A 25,119-nucleotide genomic window follows, 5' to 3' on the forward strand; every position below is an offset into this window, starting at 1 on the left:
TTTCATAAGTTCGATTCGATTCTAAAAAAGTAATAAATATAGAATCAAGTTAAGTCAACGTACTCTTCAGTGGAGGTGTGAAAAGCCAATGTTTACGCTAGCGAAATTGCTGAATTTCATCATGTTATTTTAAATCACTTTTTAGTCTTATCTACACTCGTTCTTTTGTTGTAAAAAGTCATAATTATTGAAATATGGACGACGCCAAACCGGATTCACCAGCTGTCACGGTTGCATCAAAGGTCCATTTCTCAGAAATGTGTGGGTTGCTGGAGAAAATTTCTAAAACGCAAGGAAATGACAAGAAAAAGAGAATTTTAAAAGATTTTATAGATCAATGGAGAAAATCACACCAGGTTGTCCATGGATCAGAAAAAACGACAGTAAGTGTAACAATGTTAATATGAAAAAGGCAAAGCCTCAAAGCGAGCTCGATGTACTTTTTACGTGAAATAGTATGAAATAATTGCTCATTTTTATTTCAAATGCAGTAACGAGTGCGTGTGACGTCACACGTACTTTGTTAAATATGGCTCCGCCCCTGTCGTGAAATGAATAACGAGTTTTGAAAACGTTGATAAAACTTTGTTTATTTTATTTCACTCTATAATTTTTCAAGCGAAATAAAGATTATTTAAAGTGAAATAAATGTAAAACTTAAAACGTTTGCGACATTAAAATAGCGTACTTGATTTGTTTGTTTTGCACGTGCTGTTTGGCGCTACATTGTGACGTCACGTAAACAATACTTTAAACGTCTGTACAGCGTTAACGACTGAATAAAAGATATTGGTGTTCGGATTCATTTTCTTAGTTAGACCATTTTCTTTCATTCTAGATAGTTTTCACAACAAAATTCGACAAAAAATTGTTTTTATTTATCAGATTTCAAACAAAATGGCGCCTTCGATTTTCATTTTTTATACACAGCTTCCGTTATTCTGGTTCCCTGTCCAATTATGGTTCCCATAGACGTGCGCGGGTGACCAGTCTACACATCCGTTTTCAGTCAGAATTCCTCAGTTTTTATCGTTATCTTTAAATTCGAAAGGTTGCGATGTGTCCAATTCGGTACTTTGGACGAAAGTTTTCAAAACCATCACTTAGCAGGTACTCGCGTTACCGTAAAGCTCACTTTGCGAGCAGGCCCTTTGGGCCAGCTCGTCGAGCTCGCTATTATATGTTATAAGAATTTTGCATCATAATTACAACTTTTCTGATCTCAATAATTAGCCCAGACAAAATATTTTACTCTAGTTCAAATTTTGTGTTGTGTTACATATACCATGTGCAGTGCCTAATAGGAGGTTTCGACCTCTAAATGAATCGGCCTCAAGGTAAAAAATTGACTGTGGTTGAAAGACCCTTTCTTCAAGACACATATACGCCTAAACAATAATTCTCAGCTCTAAGGCAGCAAGGTCGAGTGGTTGACGCTACGTGGATTCAAACCCCCTTGGGCAAGCGGTTGTTATCTTGAGCAAGAAACTTTACATTCATTGCTTAAACCCTTTGTCACACTAGGGTGGCGTTCTCATGATGTTCAAAGGGAATTCAGAATGCTGAGGTGAGTGCAGTAAGATCACAAACATAGCAACAGCATCATAGTGGCATCACATAGAACACCAACTGTCGGTACACTTTTTGAGCATGCCCAAACAAACATCGTCATCACTTGGCGTTCTGATAAGAGCGCAGTAGGATCAAAGTTATGACGTCATAGCAACTCAGTAGCATCTCTTACAATGCAACAGGAGCCCCATGAAAGTGCAAAAGGAATACCAAATGAAAGCAGTGGTTATCCACAGAGATTGTGCGGCATTTCATACTGAGTCACAGTGCACAGCGCTTTTACAGAGCTTTTGGATTTCAACGCAGTGTTAGCGCTGCGAGTGTGCCAATGTGAGTGCTGTAAAAGCACAGTTGAAGCGCAAAGAATGCAGAAGAAGCACAGACAATTGCCAATTAAAATGTTGTGGAAACTCTGTAGCATAGCCATGATCACCCTGAGGATAGTATGAAAATGCCATGAAGTCCCCATGTCATCAAAAATATCACATTTTTTATTTCGATCTTGTGGCCCTTTGTTAAATTTAACAACGCTATGCAAATTTAGTGAAAGCGCAGTCTAGTGTGACAGGGTCTTTAGTACTGGTTTGTTCCAGGAACTGATTTGAGAGTGTTTAAATAATCTTATAGCTTAATTAACTAGAATAAATTCGTATAAACTAAACTAATTCTCAGCATAACTGGGAGAACAATTATTACATAGGAAATGTTCTTTGTCCTTCTTATTTGGTAATTTCATGATATATCTAAATTCTTGAATAACTTGAATATCAATATTTCTAAAGTTTTAAAAGAGTGGACATTGTGAGAATCTCTTCTGAAGTCTAGCTGAATCATTTTGGCATTAATGATTTGACACATTTCCCTACTCAGAATTTATCTCAACTTTTTCAAACTTTGGCAAGTGGAATATTTTCAACTAAACATATCTGACATTGACATGCCACTTGAATTTTTTTGTATAATAGTTTACAGTCTGACAAATTACTTACATGTCACTGTGTAAACATTAAATATTAGTGTTAAACATATTTGGCATGTTTTTAAACAGTAATATGTCTGACACTTACATTTCAATTTTGATGGCACTATCTGTTATATTATCAAGAAGAAAAACTTTAAAAATGTACATGTTATGAACTTATGATTACTTTGTCTTTAAATAAGTAATCAAATGTACAGTGTATGATCAACTTGTCTTTCTGTAAATGATCTGATCATAATTTTCTTTCACTTTTTTCTTTCAGACAGATTCATTTTATCCTGCTATGAGACTGTTGCTTCCACATTTAGAGAAAGAGAGAGTTGCTTATGGTATAAAGGAGGTAAATCTTTGTTATATTTTCTGTTTATTTATTTGTTAGCTGAAAGGTACATAATGATAAAAATGGCAATATTGATGAAACATGATTTTTTTTCATTTTGCTATAATAGTCTAATTAGTCCCCTACCGGTTTAACCGGAGGGGACTTTAGGTTTACCCTCCGTCCGTTCGTCCGTCTGTCAGTCCGTCCGTCCACAAAACTTGATTTTGCGATAACGCAAAAAGTACTGAAAATATTTTTATGCAACTTGATATATGGATAGATGGCAGTATGGAGATTATGCACGTCTTTTTCTTTTCTTCCTATGTTGAAAATTCTGGTTGCTATGGCAACAAATAGTCTGAAATTATGGCAAATTTAACACATAAACTGGATCCAGTGCTATCTCAAGAAGTACTGAAAATATTTTTATGAAACTTGATATATGGATAGATGGCAGTATGGAGATTATGCACATCTTTTTCTTTTCTTCCTATATTGAAAATTCTGGTTGCTATGGCAACAAAAAGCCTGAATTTCAAGATTTCTGATTTAAATTTTTCAGCTTTTTCACTATAAGTTCTTTATTTCTTAAGGTGTTTACTTGAGACTTTGATTATAAGTTTCTGGTCATCAACCACATCATATGTGATAAGGTTTACAACTCAAGCACAAAAATTATCAGTATTACCTCCCTTGAACTTAGATTTTTTTCTAGAAATTGTTATTTTTTAGGCCAACTTCTTCATTCCTTATAGGATTAACTTTAAAATCCCACATCGTAATAATATGAGAAGGTTGTATAAACATAATTTCCTTACTAGGCAGGGAAACTTAACACATTACTATGATATAGACAAACTTAGAACTCAAAAGATTTAAGTTCATTCATGTCATTCATTTACTGGTAAAATTGAATGGCCAATGGCCCATCAGAATGTAGCTGGGGTTCTAACTGGTAGGGGACTTATGGATTGCTTGCAATACTATGATAATTGCTTGTTATTCTTGTTTTATATTGTTTCAGTAATCATAAATGTAACAAAGCAGCCTTATACTGTTATGGATTTTTAAATTTATATTTAATTTTGTTATAATATTTTACAGCACATGTTTGCCAAACTGCTGATTGAAGTATTGTGTTTAGGAAAAGACAGTCCAGATGCCCATAGGCTCCTTAATTATAAGGCTCCAAAGACAGCTAAAGCAGTAAGAAATTTTGCCATCACTATAAGTATATAATTTACTGTATCAGGAAAGGTATTAATAGCACTGTTATGATATATTCAAATAAAATTGCTTCAGTGAAAAAATGCTTGTGTTCTGTTTTAAAGGGACTCCACTTAGGGATCTGATATGACAGGACTAAAAATATTATTTTGAGATTTATTTTCCATTATCTTTAGCATATTTTTCTGTTTTAAGTGCCCCTGCTCATCTACATAATAAATTCAAATTGTATGTTTCAGGCTTTTGTGGAGTTCCTTTAAGATTAAAATGTTGAAAAAAAATTATGGTAAAGCTGTTTTACAAAATATGATCAAAAGGAAGGATCAGCTTACATATTGAAATGCGTTCTTTTTTATACAAAAATGGCATTTTATTTTGTAACAAAATTTAATCTTTTACATGCACATGTTTGTGCAAGTTATTAAAGATTAATTTTTACTACTTATTTAAAAAATGAATTAATTTTACAGGATGTAGGGGATTTTGCTAGTGTTGTGTATTTTGTTTTACAAAACCGCTGTCCAAGTCGAGGCACGTTATTCATCGAGGAAGTAAACGATTGTCTGGATGGTATAGCTACAAACAATGTGGCAAAAAAGAAAGATGCTGTCAGGAAACATATTGTAAAGTTGATTACAAATATGTCTGCTCTAGAACTGAAGTGGCTCACCAGAATGATTGTTAAGGTTGGAAATATAGTCTCTTTAACAGTTAATATATCTTTGATGTGATTTCTCATTACAATTGATCTCGAACATTTTAGTTTAATAGTCATTTGTCTCTCACCACTTATTCAAAAAATGTGTGAGATTAGAAGTCAGTCATTTAGGGAGAAGTTGGTATTTACTGGTTAGTTTTCCAGGAATGATAGTTTGGTGAAACAACCACTGAGATGTGACCAAAATTTTTATCAAATCAACTTAAAAAGCAGGAAAAAAAACTTTTGTTCATGCTGCATTTACATAGCTGTTTGACATCTGTCATCACCTTCTTTATGTTTCCTGTGCTTCAATGAAAACAGTTAATACGTAATTTGACATAAAATAAATAGAAAATTTGTTGGGGGTTTTTGTGGATAAGTGAGAAAATTTGCAATATTTTCACATTTGAAAATGTGATAATTATTTTATTTCAAATATTCCCTTTCTAACAAATATTATATAAATCTGGTTATAATCTGTCTGATATTTTATCTACAGGAACTGAAGATTGGATTAAGTCAGTCATCTGTATTGTCAGTGTTCCATCCTGATGCTGAAGAATTCTATAATGTTAACAATAACTTGGAAAAAGTGAGTAACAATTTCTATTTCTGTATCTCAAACACTATCTAATATGTTATTAATCTGTTCTTAAATTGAAATTCTAAAAATTGAAGTTATTTAGGCCATAATTTTTGTGATGTTTACCATTCTAATATGCCCTGTATATCTTTATCTTTTGTATTATACTATTGCTTCAGCTGATGTCACTACAGGTGATGAATGAAATGATTGAAGTAAAAGTAGAAGATTAAATACGTTTTTTCTGGTATAATAGTATTATAATTGTAGCAATTGTTTTATATCAGGTGTGTAGAATGATGCACGACCCATCAGTAAGAATCCATGAGATTGGTATATCAGTATTTTCTCCATTTACACCAATGCTTGGAGAGAGAGCTTCACCTGATAAGGTAAGGTGTATCATGATAATAATGTTCTCAAGTGGTTTGACTTTTGTAAATTTTACTTGGACTTATTACATTTAGTGAGATTCTGGCCTAGTAAAGTCCACTTGAGTCAAATCCAAAGTAATGATTAATTTTCCACTGGTATAATCATTTTTCTACTTGTATGATTAGTTTTATTTTTTTATACGATAAAGATTATTAACAAAACATCCATTGTTCTTGATTGTAGGTAATTTTCAGTTAGAGATGGTTCTATTTTTGTGTTCTATTTATAGGTTGAGAAGTTAATGGAAGGGAAACCATATTTTATTGAGACTAAATTTGATGGGGAAAGAATGCTGCTACATAAAGATGCTGGTGAATACAAGTTCTACTCTAGAAGGTTTGTGTGACTTGTAATTCATATAATGACTTGCATGAAAATGTTTTTACATGGAAAAAGCTTTTGTTTAAAATTTTGACATTTTTATTCATGACATGGTGACAAAGAGAGAAAAAGTTGCTTTGATATAATTTAACTAGTATAATGACATGTTTTTAAAACAGGGATATACATGTATATTAAAGTGTATACTGTAAAATCATTATTATTCGTGGGGCACGAATTTTAATGGTTTTTCGTGGGTAAGTCAATCCACGAACTTGAGATCCGACAAAATTTTATCCCAACAAATACTTCTTGCCATGTCTCTATTCTATACTTTATAAACATTATTTATTTCTTCAATATGTCAAAGACATTTGCATATATATATATATATATGTGAGAATGAAAACTGTTTTATAGAATTAATTTAAACTTTGAGTGCTCTAATAATAAGCAGAAATTCCTTCTGTAAGATCATGCAAAGTTTAAGTAAATTCAATGGAACAGGTTTCATTCTGGTCATATGTCAATATGAATCTCTAGCTCACATTTGTAATTAGTCATTTTGATTTGTAGCAACCTCATTAGCTGATTGGTTATTGTCTCTGATTTGTACATATTTTCCACTCACTTATATGTAAGTTAGAATCCTGTTAAGTTAAAATCTTTCATGCATCTTGCTTCTTTACAGAAGGTCAGTGGTTTTACTAACACTCAAACTTTAAGACTAAATTGATATAAGGTGTAGTGTCATCAATGAAGGTGGAAAGATTGACATGTAACTTCATGTAAATAGCATTAGTTTGTCCAAAACCCATCTTAACAATCATTTTTGATTTTAATCCGGGTTTAATAATTTGTAACTTGGTATATTTTACAGTGGTAATGAGTATACTAACATATTCGGATCAAACCAGTATGACGGCACATTAACACAGTATATACATGATCTATTTAAACCAGATGTAAAGACTTGTATCCTTGATGGTGAAATGATCCTGTACCATCCTGAAACAGAGACATATGGTACAACTTTTATGTTTTCTAATTTTAAATATTAAATGAAATATACTAGTTCTACTCATATTTTCCTAAGTGAGTATTTTATCTGAAGATGATTGATTTTATACTAATAATTTATATGTAGAATAGATCTAATGATATGTTATTATTTATTGATTACAGGTATAATATACTTAGCAACTATCATTATGATGATGTTTTTCTTTGTAATGGTTTTATTGTACTTTTGTTTTCCTTTTAAAAGTAAACTTCAGATTAAGACATTTTGATAATTTGTGATTTCAGCAACAAAAGCGATGAACACAGATGTGAAATCAACTAATCGTGATGGCTTTCAACCATGTCTACATGTGTTTGATATTTTATTTCTCAATGATAAAGTGTTAACTAATCTACCACTAAAGGAAAGAGTTAAATACCTGGAAAAAACTTTTAACACAGAGAAAGGCAGACTTATCATCAGTGAACATAAGGAGGCTAAAACTAAGTAAGTTACTGTCATAAAATATCCATTCTGGTTAATATTTGTTGATAATTTAAAGTAGAAGTTAGGGCGCTCAATAGCCAATTAGGTAGTGACTGACTTAGAATTTCTTGCTCTTCACCCATGCGGTTTCAACTGCTGCCAGGGGCATCTGAATATTGCTTGTGAGGAAGTTGCCAAAGAACATTCAGAAGGTTGGTTGTTCATGTATGAAATAATTCATGAAGCATCCACCACTAGCAAAGGTACGAAGTTGTGATATCAATAGTGTTGTTGTGACTTAAAACCCGGACCACAAATAAGCAAACTAACTTTTGTTTTTCATGTAGCAAAAGAAAAAGGATTTTTCATAATTTTTTAAAGAACAAAAGTGCACTACTCATTAATCTTTAACATGTTAATATGTTTGCAAGTAACATAGGCAAGACTCAATTTTGCAATTATTCATTTAAAACCTGATTTTGTTTTAAATTGATTTGAAATGAAATACAAATTTCAGTCAGGACTGTGCTGATGCTCTGAATGAGGCTATAGATGGTAGGGAAGAGGGTATCATGGTGAAAAACCCCGAGTCTGTATATAGACCTAATACAAGGAAAGGAGGCTGGTTCAAGGTCAAACCAGAATATGTAGGAGGTTTGTACGGCTATCATTTACTTCCTAATTAGTGACTTATTAGTATCTTTTGTGACAACATCTTGATGTGGAAATTAAGTTACACTGGTTTTTGCTTTTGTGCAAAATATTTGTTTGTAATTAACATAACATCACTTCCTGTGTGCATAAACATTTAGTGTTAATAAAGGAAACAAACCTTACACAACACCTTGTTTACTCATAATTATGTCCTCACAAGGTCTTTACTTTAGAGACGGTGTGTGCTTGTTTTTAAATGAATATTACAAAAGTACTTTAAAATCAAACAAAAAAATTCTATATTCTGTTTAAGTAACATAAGTATACATGTAATATCTAACAGTTACTAAACTTTAGATGCAAATAACATTTTACGCCATGTATATTATGTTTGACACAGGTTTAATGGATGAGTTGGATGTACTGGTAGTTGGTGGGTATTTTGGTGTTGGTCACAGGGCTGGTATGATGTCACACTTCCTCTGTGCTGTAGCTGTCCCACCGAAAGAAGGAAATCAACCAGAAATTTTCTACTCTTTTTGCAAGGTAATTTCTTCTCAAAGAAAAGAATTTTTGAGTACTTGTGTAATAAAACACCAGGCTTGCACAACTCCTCAATTGTTTGTGACAGGTCTATATTTTTTGGATAGACCTGTTTAAACAAAAGAAAGTCCGTTATGAGGTCTATCTTTTGCACGTGCACAGGTCTGTTCCAGTCAGACAGACCCGGTCATGAAATACATGTGAAATTAAGACCTGCCTATGAGTAGAAAAAGAAAACAAGAAATGCAATCAAAAATTGAAAATGTAAATAAATGATTGTCATAATATTCCTGTCAAACAAAATCTGGATACATTCTTTTAAACAAGATAATGTTTATTGCATGCACTTAGAAATTATTCCAACATCCCTATATTAAATTTTTGAATAAAATAAATGGATAGCATATCAAAGTTGGGACACATTTAACAATTTTCAATCGCGTCATTTTTTAAAGTAATAGTAATCTAAGCGCTTCTTCTATTATTAAGTTCACATTATAACAAAAATGGATGCTTTAAGTTTTCTTACATTTCTATGAAAGTATAACAGTTATCATCGCATACTAATCACGATTCTAAATCACATCCATAAAAAAATCATAGTACATATAAATTGTACCAAACATTCATATCGAAAAAATATAACAAAAATATGCCAGTTTCATTTGTGATTCAAATAACGTCCATTTGATATACATGTACGCTCTGGGAAACCGCAGCTACCCACAGTTCATAGAAAAGTCCCTGGTAACAGTCCCATCCTCGGGATCAATCAGATTGTTAAATCCCCGTTCCCCCCTCTTTTAGTTAGGCTTTATCCTGCCTTTCTATTCAACCCGCGAAAAATTAAAACTGATTTCTCCTGAAAACCTTCGAATCCAGGGCTTAGGTTCAAAGAACGTTAAAGATATAATCCAAACCTTGCTTATAGTGACAAGCAGATACAAGTACTCAAAGTGGATTGGTCTACAATGGACACATCTCCCATTAGTTAATTAAATATCGACAAAACCGATCAGGATATTATCAAAAGAAATCTAGAAAAAGAAATGTTAATATAAAGTTTAAGTGATTTAGTATAAACATTTATATGATGAGCGATCATTTTTATTCTAGAACACTCTACAATCTGTTATATAAAAAATAATTTCGGATCATGTATCTTACACTTGTCATGCAACAATATACATATGTAAGTCTTTCGTGGTCTGCTGGGTATCATATCTTTTGAAGGGTTGGACATTTGCCATCCCCCCCATGTTTTAAAAATGGTTAAAAAATATAATTTTTGAATTGTTTGTTGTAAAAAAATAAAATTCATCGCCTATTGTCGAAATTCTAATGCTTCAATAAACAAAAACTCTCGCGCAAATTTGTGAAAACAAATTAGCATCCATATTTAAAAAAAATAAAATACATAAAATATATATACGAGATGACCTCTGACAAGTTACAAGTCGCCACAGCAAAAAAGGGGCAAACATCCGAGAGGGAAACTGTTCGGGGTGTGTGGCAAATGTCCTAGATGCATTCTGTTACATAAATTCAATTATAGACCTATTCACTTTATTTTTATTATTGACAAATTGCACATTTAGCCTTTTTATTATCATTTTAAAGGAAAAAACAAAGTTAAATGCAAAATATATACTAAATTTAAGCAGAACATTGATAAAAGCTTACCTGTTTATGCGCTGTGTTAAAAATTTATCTTTGTGCATTACATCAAATGTTTCGGATCAGCCATTGCTCAAGCCAATAGTTTGACGGTGTGAAAGTTGGATATCGGCCTCGTACATAGATCTTTCTGTTTAGGAAAGACCTGATCACGAGTTTCATGAAACACCTCGAGCGCTATGCGCTCTCGGTGTCACATGAAATTCGTTGCCAGGTCTTTCCTAAACAGAAAGACCTCGTACTCGGTCGATATCCTATACAGACAGACAGAATGGGAATTGAAAATGTTTAAAGGTCTTGATATTAGTTTGTTCATAAATTTATAAACTTCTTGTATTTTTATATGAAAGCTTCTTTGAATTAAGTTAAGATGTTTATGTTTTTGTTGCTGTTATTATAATGTTTATGATTTCACAACTTTTCTCTTATAGTCTGAATTTAATAAGAAACATTCTTGTTTTGACTGAAAATGTCCATTAGTTTGAACATGGTTATCTTTAATTTAAATCAGTGCTTGTGTTTGATGTCATGTTCTGTATATACAGATAGGGTCAGGCTATTCCAAGAAAGAGCTTCAAGATTTCAATGCAAAGTTAGTGGATCATTGGCAAGCATTTGACAAGAAGAATCCACCCAAATGTATAGAACTAGCAAGTGGATTCAAGGAGAAACCTGATGCTTGGATAGAACCAAGCAAGTCTGCAATAGTACAGGTATGATATTAAAATGTGATTATTTTCTAAGATGCTATGATGAATTTTGGGACATACAATAGGAAGAATTTCTCAGCATAGACAAAATTTTGTTATTTCAAATGCATGTCTGTTCAAAGCAAGTTTTCTTTAAGGCAGCAACATTTGTAAGTTAGTTTAATTAACTACAATGTATGTGTTTCTGAAAAAAAACTTCTAAAATCTTATTACAAGACTTAATGCATTAATATCAGTAGTTTTAGATCATATTAATTTTGTTCTGTCAGCCATTTAATCCCTGTGTGGATAATTTCAACTTACAACTTTATTAGATAATTTACAGCCTTCATTCTTATGGAGTTAAATATTTCTTGACAGGATAATGAAATTTCACCTTGCCACCATAATTTTCAAAACTTCAATAACTTCGTGATGTTTTTTTAAGGGCACACAATTTGATGATTTTAAAGTTTAAATATTTATGTATCGTTTATGTGTATGTCTATTCATTTCATTTCTTGGATATGTTTTGAACCACAAATGCTGATTATGTATTGTTTTTTTTACATCTAGATTAAAATCAAATATTTAAATTAGCCATCTTTATTTTGACTTTGAAGTAGTCGATTATTATTATTAATAAATAAATAAGATAGTAATATATTTTTTCCAATTTAGTATCTTGAAGTTTTTGCCTATATTCTTATGATACATGAGCTATTAGAATAGAACATTTACTTGTATTTTTTTGTGCTGTAGATAAAAGCAGCAGAAATTATTGACAGTGATAGATTTCGGACAGGGTCAACGTTAAGATTCCCGAGGGTAGAGAAGTTCCGTGATGACAAAGAGTGGTATGACTGTATGACAACAGATGAGATAGAGCAATTAAAACAGGTACCAGTCCATTCTTGATTGACTTAATTAATGCAGCAACTGAAACAAGTAACAGCCAATTTTTATGCCCCAAGTTACGGGGGCATATAACTTTGTCCTTGTCCGCCAGGCTGTCCCTTCGTCTGTCTGCAGACTGACAAAACATCGGAATTTGGGGACATCAATGTCCTATAGATACATTTTTACTTAATTGATTACATTAGTAGAGCAAATAAAACAAGGACCTATCCATTCTTTAATTATTATCATATTAATGTACCAGTCAATACTTAATTTATTATATAAATAGAACAATTAAAACAGGTACCAGTTCTGAGTTCATTCTTTTGGTTGGTCATACTTGTCAATTCTTAATTTTATAATATCTGGTGTCAATGAGAAATTTGGTTTCAATATCAGTGCTGTACCAAGAAGTTACTTAAGAATAAATGAAACCTCACCTGTTTTACTAACAGTATAGATCAGGTAGTTGATGATGTACATGTATTTCAGAAATCCGGTGGTAAGTTAGCTGGTGGTTATGTTGAACTAACAGTATAGATCAGGTAGTTGATGATGTACATGTATTTCAGAAATCTGGTGGTAAGTTAGCTGGTGGTTATGTTGAACTAACAGTATAGATCAGGTAGTTGATGATGTACATGTATTACAGAAATCTGGTGGTAAGTTAGCTGGTGGTTATGTTGAACTAACAGTATAGATCAGGTAGTTGATGATGTACATGTATTTCAGAAATCCGGTGGTAAGTTAGCTGGTGGTTATGTTGAACTAACAGTATAGATCAGGTAGTTGATGATGTACATGTATTACAGAAATCTGGTGGTAAGTTAGCTGGTGGTTATGTTGAACTAGGAGAAGAGCAAGAACCAGCTAAGAAAAAGAGAAAAATTGTGTCTCGTGCAGTGAGGCCCACCCTAGGTAGTCAGTTCCGTGCTGCAGATACTTCTTCTGTACAACAGGTGAGTGTCATGTGACTTTTATATACAAATTTATCTATTATGAAGTGATACATGGTTTGATTGTTTGTGTATATATTTCACAGAGAAATATGTTTAAGTTGTAGTGATGTTGGAAGATGAACTAACAAAAAAAATAGTATTTGCAAATAAAATGTTTCATATACAGGTATATATATAATCTTGATTAAAGTCTCATCCATACAAAACATATACAACATTTCAACTATAAATTGTAAATCACAAAATCATAAAGGTCAAAGAATTAAAAGAGACTAAAACATAATGAAAGGTGAGACAACTCCTCAGCCCATACTGCAAATATTTTCAATATGTACTGAAGAGTTGCCTCTCTTTTCTATGCTTATTACATTATGACAATTGATTTGTATTTAGAAACCACTGCTTGCCTCGTCCAAAAGGAATTCCAATGCCCATAGCAATTTTGGAAAAGAACATCCTGGCAAATTTCTTTTGTTTTAACCAAATGTCAAAAAAATTTCTAGAACTGATTAGCATCTGTTTCTTAACAAATGAAATCTTATCAAAGTATACCAGACATTGACAAATATTATACATATAAATCAGTGCATTGTCCATCTGAATAATTCCAAATATGAGATTAACTTTGAATGTACCATTTTGTTATATACATCATCTAAATATCAAGAGCTGAAATACCCTTGTTAATCTATACATGTATTGTTTTTGCAAAAAAAAGAAATATGCTTGAATTGTATATTGTACATTTATTAGGTGTCTAAACTATTGGAGGGCAAGGAGATATGTGTGATAAATGGACCATCCTCATGTCCTAAACAAGAATTAGAGAAGAAAATTGTAGAATGTGGTGGCTCAGTGGTACAAAATCCAGGTTTGTTTATATCAATTTACAAGTTTATCACAGTTAACAAAATAAAAATATTAGAGGACAATAATATGTAAATTGAATTTTCTACATCTTCAGATCATTAATGGTTGGTGCTAGTGTTGAAAAATTTATTGTAATGAGAAATGTTCAAATTTTGTTGTCCTAGGAAGATTGCTTGCAAGTAGACTCATCCTGGTAAATTTAATTGTCAAAAGAGTAGCTTTGATGAAGTATAGCTTTTGTGTTTATTGGAAACATGTGAACATAGAATGTATCAGATGGGCATTAGTTATCGTCAACAAATATTTATATGTATAGAAATTCACAATATGATTATTATTATAATATATTATTTATTGTGTAGAAATTGACATATCTGTAATTTATTGTGTATGTATTAATTGATTGTGTAGGTATTGGCACATATTGTGTAGTTGTTGAAAAGATTGTATTCAGGGTAAACAACATGATCAAGACAAACCACTATGATATTGTCAAAGCTGATTGGTTAATAAGATGTCTAGATGCCAAATCATTGATACCATGGTATGTATTAAATTGTTCTCCACATTTTAAAGGCATTTCTTTGTTTAAAGTATTTAGATATTGTACTGAATACTCAGATTTTAAATCGTTCAAGAAATCCTTTTTGGGAATTTACTATTTTAATTTTGCAGTGAATGGTGAGAATTTTTGCTCTGTTTTTTGTCCCTATGATCATGATGTACATGTACCTGTGGTATAGAGTTGGCCTTGTATTTGGAGGTTTCAGATTCATTCCCAGGCAGTGTTACAAAAGAACATTATAGCAGTGGCACTAGATGCTTTTAATTGGGCCAGTATATTTAGAGGAAATAATAGGATTAGTCAGTCTGTTATCCATATATTGTGACTGTAAGTTGTACCATGTCAAACATTTTGTTATCTTGACATTTCTTTGAAGCTGTATTGTAAAGTTTGGTATTGTGTTCATGGCCACTTGTTGAAACAGTAGCTTATACAAAAAATATTGATTGTAACTTTTTCTTTCTGTTTGTTCAAATAAATGAATTTTAATGTGTTTACAGGTCACCTGGAGACATGATCAATGTTTCCGAGAAGACACAGAAATTATTTCAACAAGATTTTGATGAGTATGGTGACAGTTATGTTGAGGAGACAACACCAGAAAGATTGGCTCAAGTCCTCGCTAAAATACAGGTAAATATAGACCCTCTATATCTGAAATTATAATGCTTTAAATGATTGATATCATATAATGGATGTTGTAGACAAGTTTATTATATAAGTTATTCTCAAAACTTGATCAAGGAAAAAAATGCATTCCACAGTAAAAAGATGAAAAAGTAAAACATTATGACCGTTTAATAAAACTTCAATGCAGTCAGTTATGACAGATATTTCATATCTCAAGAAATAATCATAACATAATAAATATTGTTTTGAATGAGAAGGGCCTTACTATGCAAGCTTCCCTTTAGTTTATTTTCCAGGTAGTTCATAGCCAGACTTTTGTAGTTCAGAACTATTATGGTTACTATTTAACAAGCATATTACTGCATGTATTACACTTGTACAGTAATTTTTGATGTTGACTTTGCTGTTTCGTGTGTCAGGGCAATCAGCCAGGGACAAATTGATTTTATTTTTAGTTGTCACAATTTTCAAATAAAAAATCGCTTGTGTTACATATTTTGGATTTAGACCACTAAATGTTTTGTTAGGTATTAGACACACACTATAATGGTGATAGTTATGAATGTTTATATTGTAGGAACCTGATAAAGTCCTTAGTAAAACAGAGATAGCTGAAATAGAAGATAAATATTTCCCTGATGAGTCTCCATATGGTCTTTTTAGAACGTGCAAGTAAGTTACATTACTTTAAATACTTAACATCTAGTTATATTTCATAATTGACATGGTCATTTTTTTCTTCAAAATACAGCCTATATCAAAGGGTTTGGTGTTTGTAAAACCATTTGGTGAATTGTCATTTTGGTAAATATCCATTACCCAGGTTAAAATGCATTACAGATGCTGACATTTGATTTGTATGTGGTTTTCATTACCATTAACAAATCTTCTTTATCTGCCCTTCAATCACTACACTTCAGTAATCCTAAACATGGGATATTAAAATCACTTAACTCGGAACATCATGGCTGTTCTATTTCATTAACATACGTACACAATGTCGTTCCCGAGTCGAGCGTTATATATCCGCTCAGATAATCCGCATGGATTAATCCTACCACTGACTTACTATAGTTTAAATTTGATTTCTATTACGTTTTATATGGATTAATGCTATCACCGACTTTTAGAAATATGTCTGAATTTTTCAATTTTATTTCAAGCCATTGCTTGCATATTTCAGAATTTACCTCGACAATAACTTAGTAGTGGGAGACAGATCAACTCATATAAAAGACAGTAGTTTAGACTTACTGGCACTAGAGTTACGGTTCTTTGGAGCAGACATGTCGAATAAACTTACAGCAGATGTCTCTCATGTAATGGTGGATGAAAGGTTTGTACAATTATTGCTTATTGGTGATACAAAGACATCTATTATGTAAAATAATAACAATTATTATATGTTTTGTGATCATTATTGCAGAATATCTCCTTATTAACCCTAAAATACCATGTTTAACAACCTAAGTGGACATGTCTATCTTTCAATCTGGACAAAACCATTGATCATTTTTAGGCAATATTTCAATATAAGTACTTACTGAATAGCCAATAGTGCAGACCATGATCAGTTGACACAGATGTGCTGGCTATATCTTGATCAGAACTGGTCGCTGCCAGCAGGATAAAAGTTAAGCACATCCAAACTCTTCAGCCACTAATGTATATTTATCATGTTGTGAATTTTATATTTCAGTGATCTCAGCAGATTATCAGAGTTGAAGAAAGAACGCAGAACAAGACATAAAAAGTTTCATATTGTTACACCAGCATGGGTTAAACAGTGTATGGAAGAAGGTGGTGTCATTAACGAACGTGCATTTGAACCAATACTTACATCTTGAAACATGTCAAAGTTTTATTCATTATTAACAAAGTTGGTTCATAAACTGTAGTGCAATTGTTTGAAGACATTAACTTGCATCTACTATTGTTACTAACCAAAATTATGTTGTAGTATGTATTTTTAAACCATGCATATGCATAGATTATGTTGTTAATTGTTGATCATACAAAAGTATCAAAATGTTAACTTTTGATTATTTCCATGGGGCCAGCATACATGCACATTTTTTGTTGTAAAAAAATCTTTTTCTGTTATTGTAGAGTAAGATGAAAATATTTGTGTGAAGTATATGCAGTATCTGTCAATAATTTGTTAGTGAAAAATATCTGTCAATAAATATTAGCAATTTGTGAACAGTAATGTTACTTCATTATTCTAATATAATTGAGTCATGCCAGGAAATTAAAGCATATCAAGCTATACATTTGCTGTCTGAGGGTTGTAAAATTATCGTTTATTTGTGATTAAAATGATTACAGAATACCATAGAATGAAAGAAAATTTGTCAGTATCTCTTATTCAAAGTCAGTGGTGGGATCATCGCCAAATCTACTTAAGATAGGAGCAGAATATTTTGTTACAGAACTTTTTATTTAGTTTAGGAAAAATACTCTTTTACGAGTATATTAAAATTACATAGAAATTCTATAGCTTTTAAGAAACCAGCATTAAGCTATGAAAATTACCATTTTACTGTTTTTGAGTTTTTATAAAATATTTCAACAGATATAGCTTTATACATGTTAAGGCAGCTAAATTTTGATGATTTATTATTTTTATTAGAAATTAAATGTATTACATGTACTTACTAGAGATTAGAAAAATCTAAAATGGTACTTAAAGTAGAATTGTTTTTAATATTCATGTGCCATCTCTTATTTATTTTCCTTTAATAAATTATTTATAAAACTTTACATTTTTGTGTTTATATCTCTTTATTTGTGGCCTTGTCATTAAGCTTTGAAACTACCTGAGTACCTCATGTGATTAAATAAATATGGCGGTTATTAATTCAAATTTAACTTAATTCTTGAAAAAATGTGACCAAAATAATTGAGTAATCAAATCAAGTACATGTATTGGCATTTTAGTTTGTATGGATTTATTTTAGTTTGATTGTTTTTGAAGCTAGAAGTTTATTGAAACACTTTAATCCTTTCCTGGAACCAACCAGTACTAAGCAATGAGTGTAAAGTTTTTTACTCAAGGAAACAATGGCTTGCCCCTGACTGGGTTTGAACTCGAGCGACCAGCTTTGATTACAACTACTATTGGCATTTTAAGACATCTGCTACCATATGGATATGTAGAAATAACATGACTGATACAGAAATTAAAGATAAACTCACAAAAATATATATAGCAATTTATTAACCATATAAACAAACATATGATAAATGCAACAATATAACTTCAATAAATCAAATTAAAATTACACTGCACAATACCATCATGGAACAAGCTAAATTGTTTACTGAAAACATAGTTGATCCTTTCAAAACAATTTAAACAACTGTACCCATATTGTACATGTTTTAAATTAACAAGTGATATATAAAAGTACACAAACTAACCAAAATAAATCACAGATTAAAAAAGTAAGACTCGTGGAGTAAGAAAACCAAAAAGCATGTTCAAGCTCTCAGTTGTAAATGTAAGAGACAAAATTTTCAATTCATAAATCTTACTTTTGATACAGTTGAAATACTTTCTACAGTATTTTGATTTCTAAAAACAAATTTATTGTTTAAAATTCTTTCTATTCTTATCACCATCTAAAGTATCTGTGAAATGACTATAGAATCTGTAATCAACATACATATTTCCTAAAATTCGTCCACATGAGATTGTCAATTTCTGACTAGATTCAGTTGTCATTGCTACAACAGAAATAAGTCATTAAACATCCTCCTACTATAAAAGGAACTTGAGTCTGACAAGCAAAATTGTACCCAAGATTCCAGTCTAAAATTACATACTTCAAGTGACCGTTTTTGTTTTGTTTTTCATAAAAACAAGATCTTAACTTATGAGGTAGAAATTAATGCAATATCTACTGGTAAGTATGTTGAATCACATCGACAAAAAAAAATTCTGCAAACTATACATGTATAGTATTTTTGGTTTATTTTGTTTTAAATATATTAAACTAATTTCTATGACTTGAAAGGAACTCCACTGAAGTTCAAAGTCCTAAAAACGCAATGAGCTGAGTCACGACAAAACCAACATAGTGCGTTTGCGACCAGCATGGATCCAGACCAGCCTGCGCATCCGCGCAGTCTGATCAGGATCCATGCTGTTCGCTTACCATCTCTATTACAAGAAGAGAAACCGATAGCGAACAGCATGGATCCAGATCAGACTGTGCAAATGTGCAGGCTGGTCTGGATCCATGCTGGTCGCAAACGCACTATGTTGGTTTTGTCATGACACGGCTCAAATTGAAAATCTTACAAATATCAATTGAAGGACTTCAAATCGAAAAATCTTTAAGGATAATAAAGGAATATACTCCAAATTAAATTGAAAATGATTTTTGAGCTTTTCATAGCCAGATTTGGATGAAAGGTGTTGCAATAAAATGAATATTCTGGATCTACAGGTTGAGGGAATGGGCTGAAAATTTGCACACAAGCTTAAATGTTCCAGACAGATAAGAATTGGTAAACAAATCTCAAAATCATATTTCCAGTTTGCCATACATAAAAAACCTTAGTGGAGTCCCTTTAGATAATTTGATAAAAAATACTCCAGTAACAAAACATGCAGACAACTTTAAATTTGATACAAATCTACATCCATAAACTTTACCACCTTATACATGTATATAGGGGAAGCTATGGGTAGGGTGATACATAAAACGGAATCGTTATCTTATTCTGTTCATAATAGTTAGTAGATATTAATGAGGCTGTGGTACATGACCATCCACATAAAAGTTTCGAGTTGCAGCAGGTAATTTTACTTCTATTCCATCCAGGTCTTTAGATAGTACAATCTGACAACCTACAAATATACATAAATTATTTACCTGTTAATTTATTTTTTTAACATCAACAACATGAAGAACAGGTATCCATTCTTATTATATACAAAGTTAAGAACCAAGCAAATGTTTGACGAAATACTTTTAATCTTGTATACACATAGCATTAGTAATGATACAATTTAACCGACTTGTCTCACAAAATGTATTCCATGTATGGGAAGTCTTTTATATAAACTTCAGTTGTATTTACTACTACCCAGAAGCATCAAAACATACTAAAACAAACTAGGTAAAATGAATATACATTATTGTGCTAACAAACAAACTAACCTAATCTTGAATTTACTTTCAAAAAAGGTGCCATATCTAACATGTCGTCTTCCCTGAAACATTCAAACAAACATTCAACTTACAATTTATAATTTTTCTACAAATAAAAAATCTTGTTTTACTTACAATAATGACAAACATAATGGCATAAAAGAACCTGATTAAGAAGATTAAGTGTTGTAATTATTTTACCTCTGGTATTTATATAATTTGATTGGTAAATGTTGGAAGGTGGGCATACTGTCATCATTTTTTTTTTGATGATTTTCGGCAGAATTATGAACATCTGTTATTTTCAAATACTAAGTTTCCTTTCACATGTTAAAATATTGTAACATAATAATAATAAGAGTCACTTACTCTTCCTTTGGATCTTGTATTTTATCAAAATAGTTCTCATCTACATAAACATGACATGTAGAACAGGCAAGAGAAGCTTCACAAGCACCTGCAATATCAATTATATATTATACCAATATTATAATAGGTGAACAATGCTGAAGTTTTGTTATGTGATAAACTATAGGGTTATTATAAGAGAATCTTGGTCTGAAACCTATATTTGACTCATGTGGATTTTACCAATCCAGTATCTTTCAAGGTGTATAAGTGCCAAGAGTGATTTGTTATAATGTTAAATCTAAGACAGTCAAATAAAGTACTATAATTATCAAGATATTCTTACAAGTATAATGAGCAGAAAGATCATTTCTGATCACATTTATATTCAATTCTGACTTTATTGCTGTCAAGTCATATTTGTGCATGTAATACATGCAGTAAATATAGCATATCATGTGCAAGTATTGTCAGTTTTCTAATAAAGATAAAACTACACATCAATCTATGACCCTTTTTTAAAACAAACATAACACTAAAGTTAATAGCTAAATCTCCATGTGTGTGTCAGACTACTTTAACCTTGAATTTATCATACTGGCCAGTGGTTTTTTTTTGGTTGATTTTGACCCCGAAATAAGGCCTCTTTACAATGCCAAAAAAACATAAAATATTCACAAAAATGTGTAAAAAAATTCACAATTGCCAGGATTGCTTTTCAGTACCAAACAAAATAATGAACTGATAAATGACAATCTTGAGAATTTTATTGATATATTTTACGGAATAAAAAGAAAAAAGCTGAAACTATGAGCATAATTATTAAATGTATGAATAAAGTGACTACAGGTGATGATTTATTCTTGTTTATTTTTTCACAATTTGATAGATTATTGTGCTAAAACTTCACAATTTAGGGGGTATGGGTTGTTGTGAAAAAAGTAAAAAAAATCACTGCTGGCTAGACACAAAATAAAAAGAATATTTCGTTTTTGTTTCAAGATTTGTAAGTTTCTGGTTTAGTTTAATGACCCAAATACACATGTACATAAAAACTTGATGTCAACATTTTCTGTTGCATCATCTGCATTACAAATCTACACAATCAAGTTGATAAAGCATGATGCGAGATTAGATAATATTTTTTTGTTCAATAAATGAGTGAAAGACTTTTTTAATTTTAATCATATTTTCTTTTTATTGTTGTTCAAATTCACATTACATGTATATATATATTTCAAAAGAGAAATATTTACCTTCTAACTCAATACCATATCTATGAGCTAGGTACATCACATTATCACCAACTTTTCCCTTTACTGCAATTTTTTCTCCACTTCTATCTATGTAGGTTATATTTACACTAAAAATGAAAATGTGTTTACATGAAAAATTCAGATCAACATATAAAGTATCCTGCTCTGATAACACATTTTTCCCTATAATAACCTTTTTCTGATACTTTGACAACAAATATAACAAAATAATGCCATTAAAATAAATGCAAAAATTATGTATTAGTGTGCCTGGAAATTTACTTCTTTCACTAAATTTTGAAGGACTGATAACAATGATATAAGCTGATTTAGTAACTATTTATTTAATTTTTATGAAACTAACTTATTACTGAACTTTGAAATAAAATTATAAAGAGTAATTCAAACATACATTTCATCATCTGATTTAGGTTCCTGATATTCATACTCTCCATGTAGTAAAGGGTCTGAAAATATACAACAAAATACAAATTTGAAATTAATGTTTACTTCAAACAAGGAATTTGTTGAATTCATAACTCCCTACTTTATAATTAAATACAATACAATACAGTTTATGTGCTTTAAACATCATACAATGTTCTAGAAGATTCTTCATAGTATGACCTTGTATGAAAGAAAGCGAATGTGTTTTTACTCATCACACAAAATTCACAAACCTAAGAAGTGTCAAGTAAACTGACTAACCTAAGAAGTGTCAAGTAAACTGACTAACTGTTCTACACAATGTGAAATTGTGCTATTTTGTGTATATGTGCAATATCTCCCCTCTACAATTGAAAGTATTTAGAACTCTTTAATAAGGATGCGTTGCAGGAATAGCTGACAAAAGATTCTGTTGTCTATGCCACAATGGCATTGGTAGGAACCAGTTTCTGACCCAGAACAAAAATATTTCAGAATCTCGCTTTGACAAATCTTATATTTTGACTAGCTCTTGTAATAAAGGACACCATTTTGAGATATAACATAGTGACCATAATTTAATCACAGACATATCAAGTTTGAGTATTTCGTGTACAAAAGTAGTACCTGTTATTTTCATAAAAACTCTTGATTTTTACTTGTGTTCTTTAAGCATTACACACACTCTAAGTGTCAGTTTGGCGGTAGGTACAAGAAGTTTTCTTTTTTAATCACTTTCTACAGACAATGTGTTGTCAAAACTTGATCTTGTAAACATTTGGGGCTTGTCTCCTTTGATGCAATGCCATATAAAACAGGATTTTTCAAGAAGTCCACATTTGTACAGATAAGTGGACAATATTATTAAAACTTGTTTAAATATCAGAACTTATATTATTTCATTTCTTTAACGAGTAAAATATCACCAATACAAGCACATCATTGCAAGTGAATGTGGGGGGATACAATATCTGGTACTAGATACCAGCATTTAGTTCACATTGTATTTCCTGAAATACATTTATTTACCTCTGGTAAAATGGTCCTTCCATCCTCGTTTATAAATGAAAAATAGAACTGTCACAATATTATAACATTGTATAATTATTAATAGGTTATAATTATTTTATGTATTAAGGAACTGCTTATCATCATACAAAATGGGTAATTTCAGTATCAGGCCTGACATAACTAAGAGTTATTTAATGTTCTGGATTTCCATAATCGTGCGACAAGCCAAATATATGTGTATTTATCTATCTACATGTATCTCCCATTAATGTCAAACCCCTCACGGGGACATTGACTTATTAGACTAGTCCAACTAATTGTACTACGCGACAAGGTTTGTGCTATTTTGTTTCAGGGCAATATCTTGCCTCAAAGACATAAAAGCGAGATTCTGACCCAGCACAAAAATATCCCAGAATCTTGCTTTGGCACATCAATATATTTTGACTTGGACTGTGATAGACATGACAATTAAGACTTCACAGACAGCTATGAGATACAAGGGAATAAGGGAATCAGTCCCTAGCTCTTATTGAATAGGACCCATGGTTCTTTTACATGCCCAGTGCATAGCACTGATAGATGCGAGGATTACCTGGATTTCTTACCAGGACATCTCTAGGTAGGTGGGAAACACTGATAGTGTCTCTGAAAAATCCCAAGGGTGTTACCTAGGATCAAACCCGGGACCTCAGGAATGACTGTCAGTGGTTAGGAAACACAGCTATTGCGCCATTTATTTATGTGTAACAATAATATTTTTGGGAGTGAGCGCATTAAAACTAATTTTTCAGTTACTACGATTTTTGTATCACCAGTATATCCTGCTCAGCATCAGTTTTTGTTGTATATTTTTCACGAAATGCAATATATATCATGCAACGATTGTCATGGAAAGTGCCGATGTTTAAATCTATATTCATCAACAGTGAATGTGTAATCAAAATTTGACTTTAAAAATTTACTATATAATTAAACAGTGTTAAATATACAGGCCGAAAAGAAAGTGGGCCGAAACCAATGTCATTTGACTTGTCAATTAAATATTCGGCTACATAAAACTTACTTGTGCAAAGACGAAATGTTCTCCTTTGTTGATGCAAAAAATATTTCATTTTAGAATATGTCTGAACTGGCATTTGAAGTGACAATGCCGATTTAACACAGGAAATGCAACGATTTAAAGAAACTGATTTTGCAATTCGCATGGGCGCAGCCATGTTTGCAACTGTAATATGATATTTTTGTGAGAATTTGCATTTTAGATAGGTCTTACACAACTAAATGAGTATACAGTTAACCGTATATAGCATTTACATGTTATTTACATTGTATCACATCTTCATGGTACTGTTTTACAATGATTAGCAGGAAAAATGTTAAACAATCACGTTTGGTATATACTAAAACTCTTTGAAATCCAAATAAATATGCATTTTATTTGGATTTTATTGGCGTTTTGAGCTCCATACCTCAAGTGTCTGTGTTGAAATATGAAATATATATATGTTAAGTAAGATACATGTGCTTGGATTCACAAATATGCATTTTATTTAGTTTAAATAATATTTTATTTCCATTTTAAACATAAATATACAGTAAGGATTGGAAAACAAGTCAAATGTGTTTTATGTAAATTCCTTTCCAAACATAAGGAACTTGCAATAAAAATATGCACATATTTGGTTAGAATAATACAGAAAAAAAGGAAGTCAGATAGATAATTAAAATGAATAAATTTGTTAGAACATTATTATCTAGAGTAGTAGAATAAGAAAAATTTTGTTTCAAGATTGTT

At 31.4% G+C, this 25,119-nt stretch overlaps 2 protein-coding genes across 2 annotated transcripts; one reads left to right on the forward strand and one right to left on the reverse strand.

Moving 5' to 3' along the window:
• Window positions 1–59: 59 nt before the first annotated feature.
• Window positions 60–17,881, forward strand: LOC132725317 (DNA ligase 4-like). Its single transcript, XM_060710423.1, has 20 exons — window positions 60–383; window positions 2,817–2,894; window positions 3,981–4,082; window positions 4,574–4,789; window positions 5,303–5,395; window positions 5,674–5,778; window positions 6,051–6,157; window positions 7,023–7,168; window positions 7,451–7,652; window positions 8,149–8,285; window positions 8,686–8,831; window positions 11,051–11,218; window positions 11,957–12,094; window positions 12,907–13,053; window positions 13,807–13,924; window positions 14,335–14,467; window positions 14,989–15,121; window positions 15,696–15,790; window positions 16,302–16,454; window positions 16,818–17,881. Exons 1-20 carry the CDS (start codon window positions 195–197, stop codon window positions 16,963–16,965), a joined length of 2,754 nt encoding a protein of 917 aa, XP_060566406.1. The 5' UTR covers window positions 60–194; the 3' UTR covers window positions 16,966–17,881.
• A 1,969-nt stretch (window positions 17,882–19,850) lies between these two features.
• LOC132725318 (adrenodoxin-like protein 1, mitochondrial) lies at window positions 19,851–24,576 on the reverse strand. The gene is made up of 6 exons (XM_060710424.1): window positions 24,388–24,576; window positions 22,297–22,351; window positions 21,885–21,991; window positions 20,650–20,737; window positions 20,290–20,342; window positions 19,851–19,976 (listed from the first exon to the last, which is right to left on the reverse strand). The coding sequence occupies exons 1-6, from the start codon at window positions 24,539–24,541 to the stop codon at window positions 19,873–19,875; spliced, it is 561 nt and encodes a 186-aa protein (XP_060566407.1). The 5' UTR covers window positions 24,542–24,576; the 3' UTR covers window positions 19,851–19,872.
• Window positions 24,577–25,119: the final 543 nt, after the last annotated feature.

The sequence above is a fragment of the Ruditapes philippinarum genome, unplaced genomic scaffold, assembly GCF_026571515.1.
Source record: "Ruditapes philippinarum isolate M1 unplaced genomic scaffold, ASM2657151v2 ctg351_1_1_1_1, whole genome shotgun sequence".
NCBI lineage: Eukaryota > Metazoa > Mollusca > Bivalvia > Venerida > Veneridae > Ruditapes > Ruditapes philippinarum.

Coding starts and splice junctions, on each gene's coding strand:
- LOC132725317 (XM_060710423.1), top strand. CDS start 195: ATGGACGACGCCAAACCGGATTCACCAGCTGTCACGGTTGCATCAAAG. Junction 8,286..8,685: donor CAAACCAGAATATGTAGGAG/GTTTGTACGGCT, acceptor TGTTTGACACAG/GTTTAATGGATGAGTTGGAT. Junction 13,054..13,806: donor ATACTTCTTCTGTACAACAG/GTGAGTGTCATG, acceptor TACATTTATTAG/GTGTCTAAACTATTGGAGGG.
- LOC132725318 (XM_060710424.1), bottom strand. CDS start 24,541: ATGGCTGCGCCCATGCGAATTGCAAAATCAGTTTCTTTAAATCGTTGC. Junction 20,343..20,649: donor ATACAAGATCCAAAGGAAGA/GTAAGTGACTCT, acceptor TGAATGTTTCAG/GGAAGACGACATGTTAGATA. Junction 19,977..20,289: donor GAAAGTAAATTCAAGATTAG/GTTAGTTTGTTT, acceptor GTATATTTGTAG/GTTGTCAGATTGTACTATCT.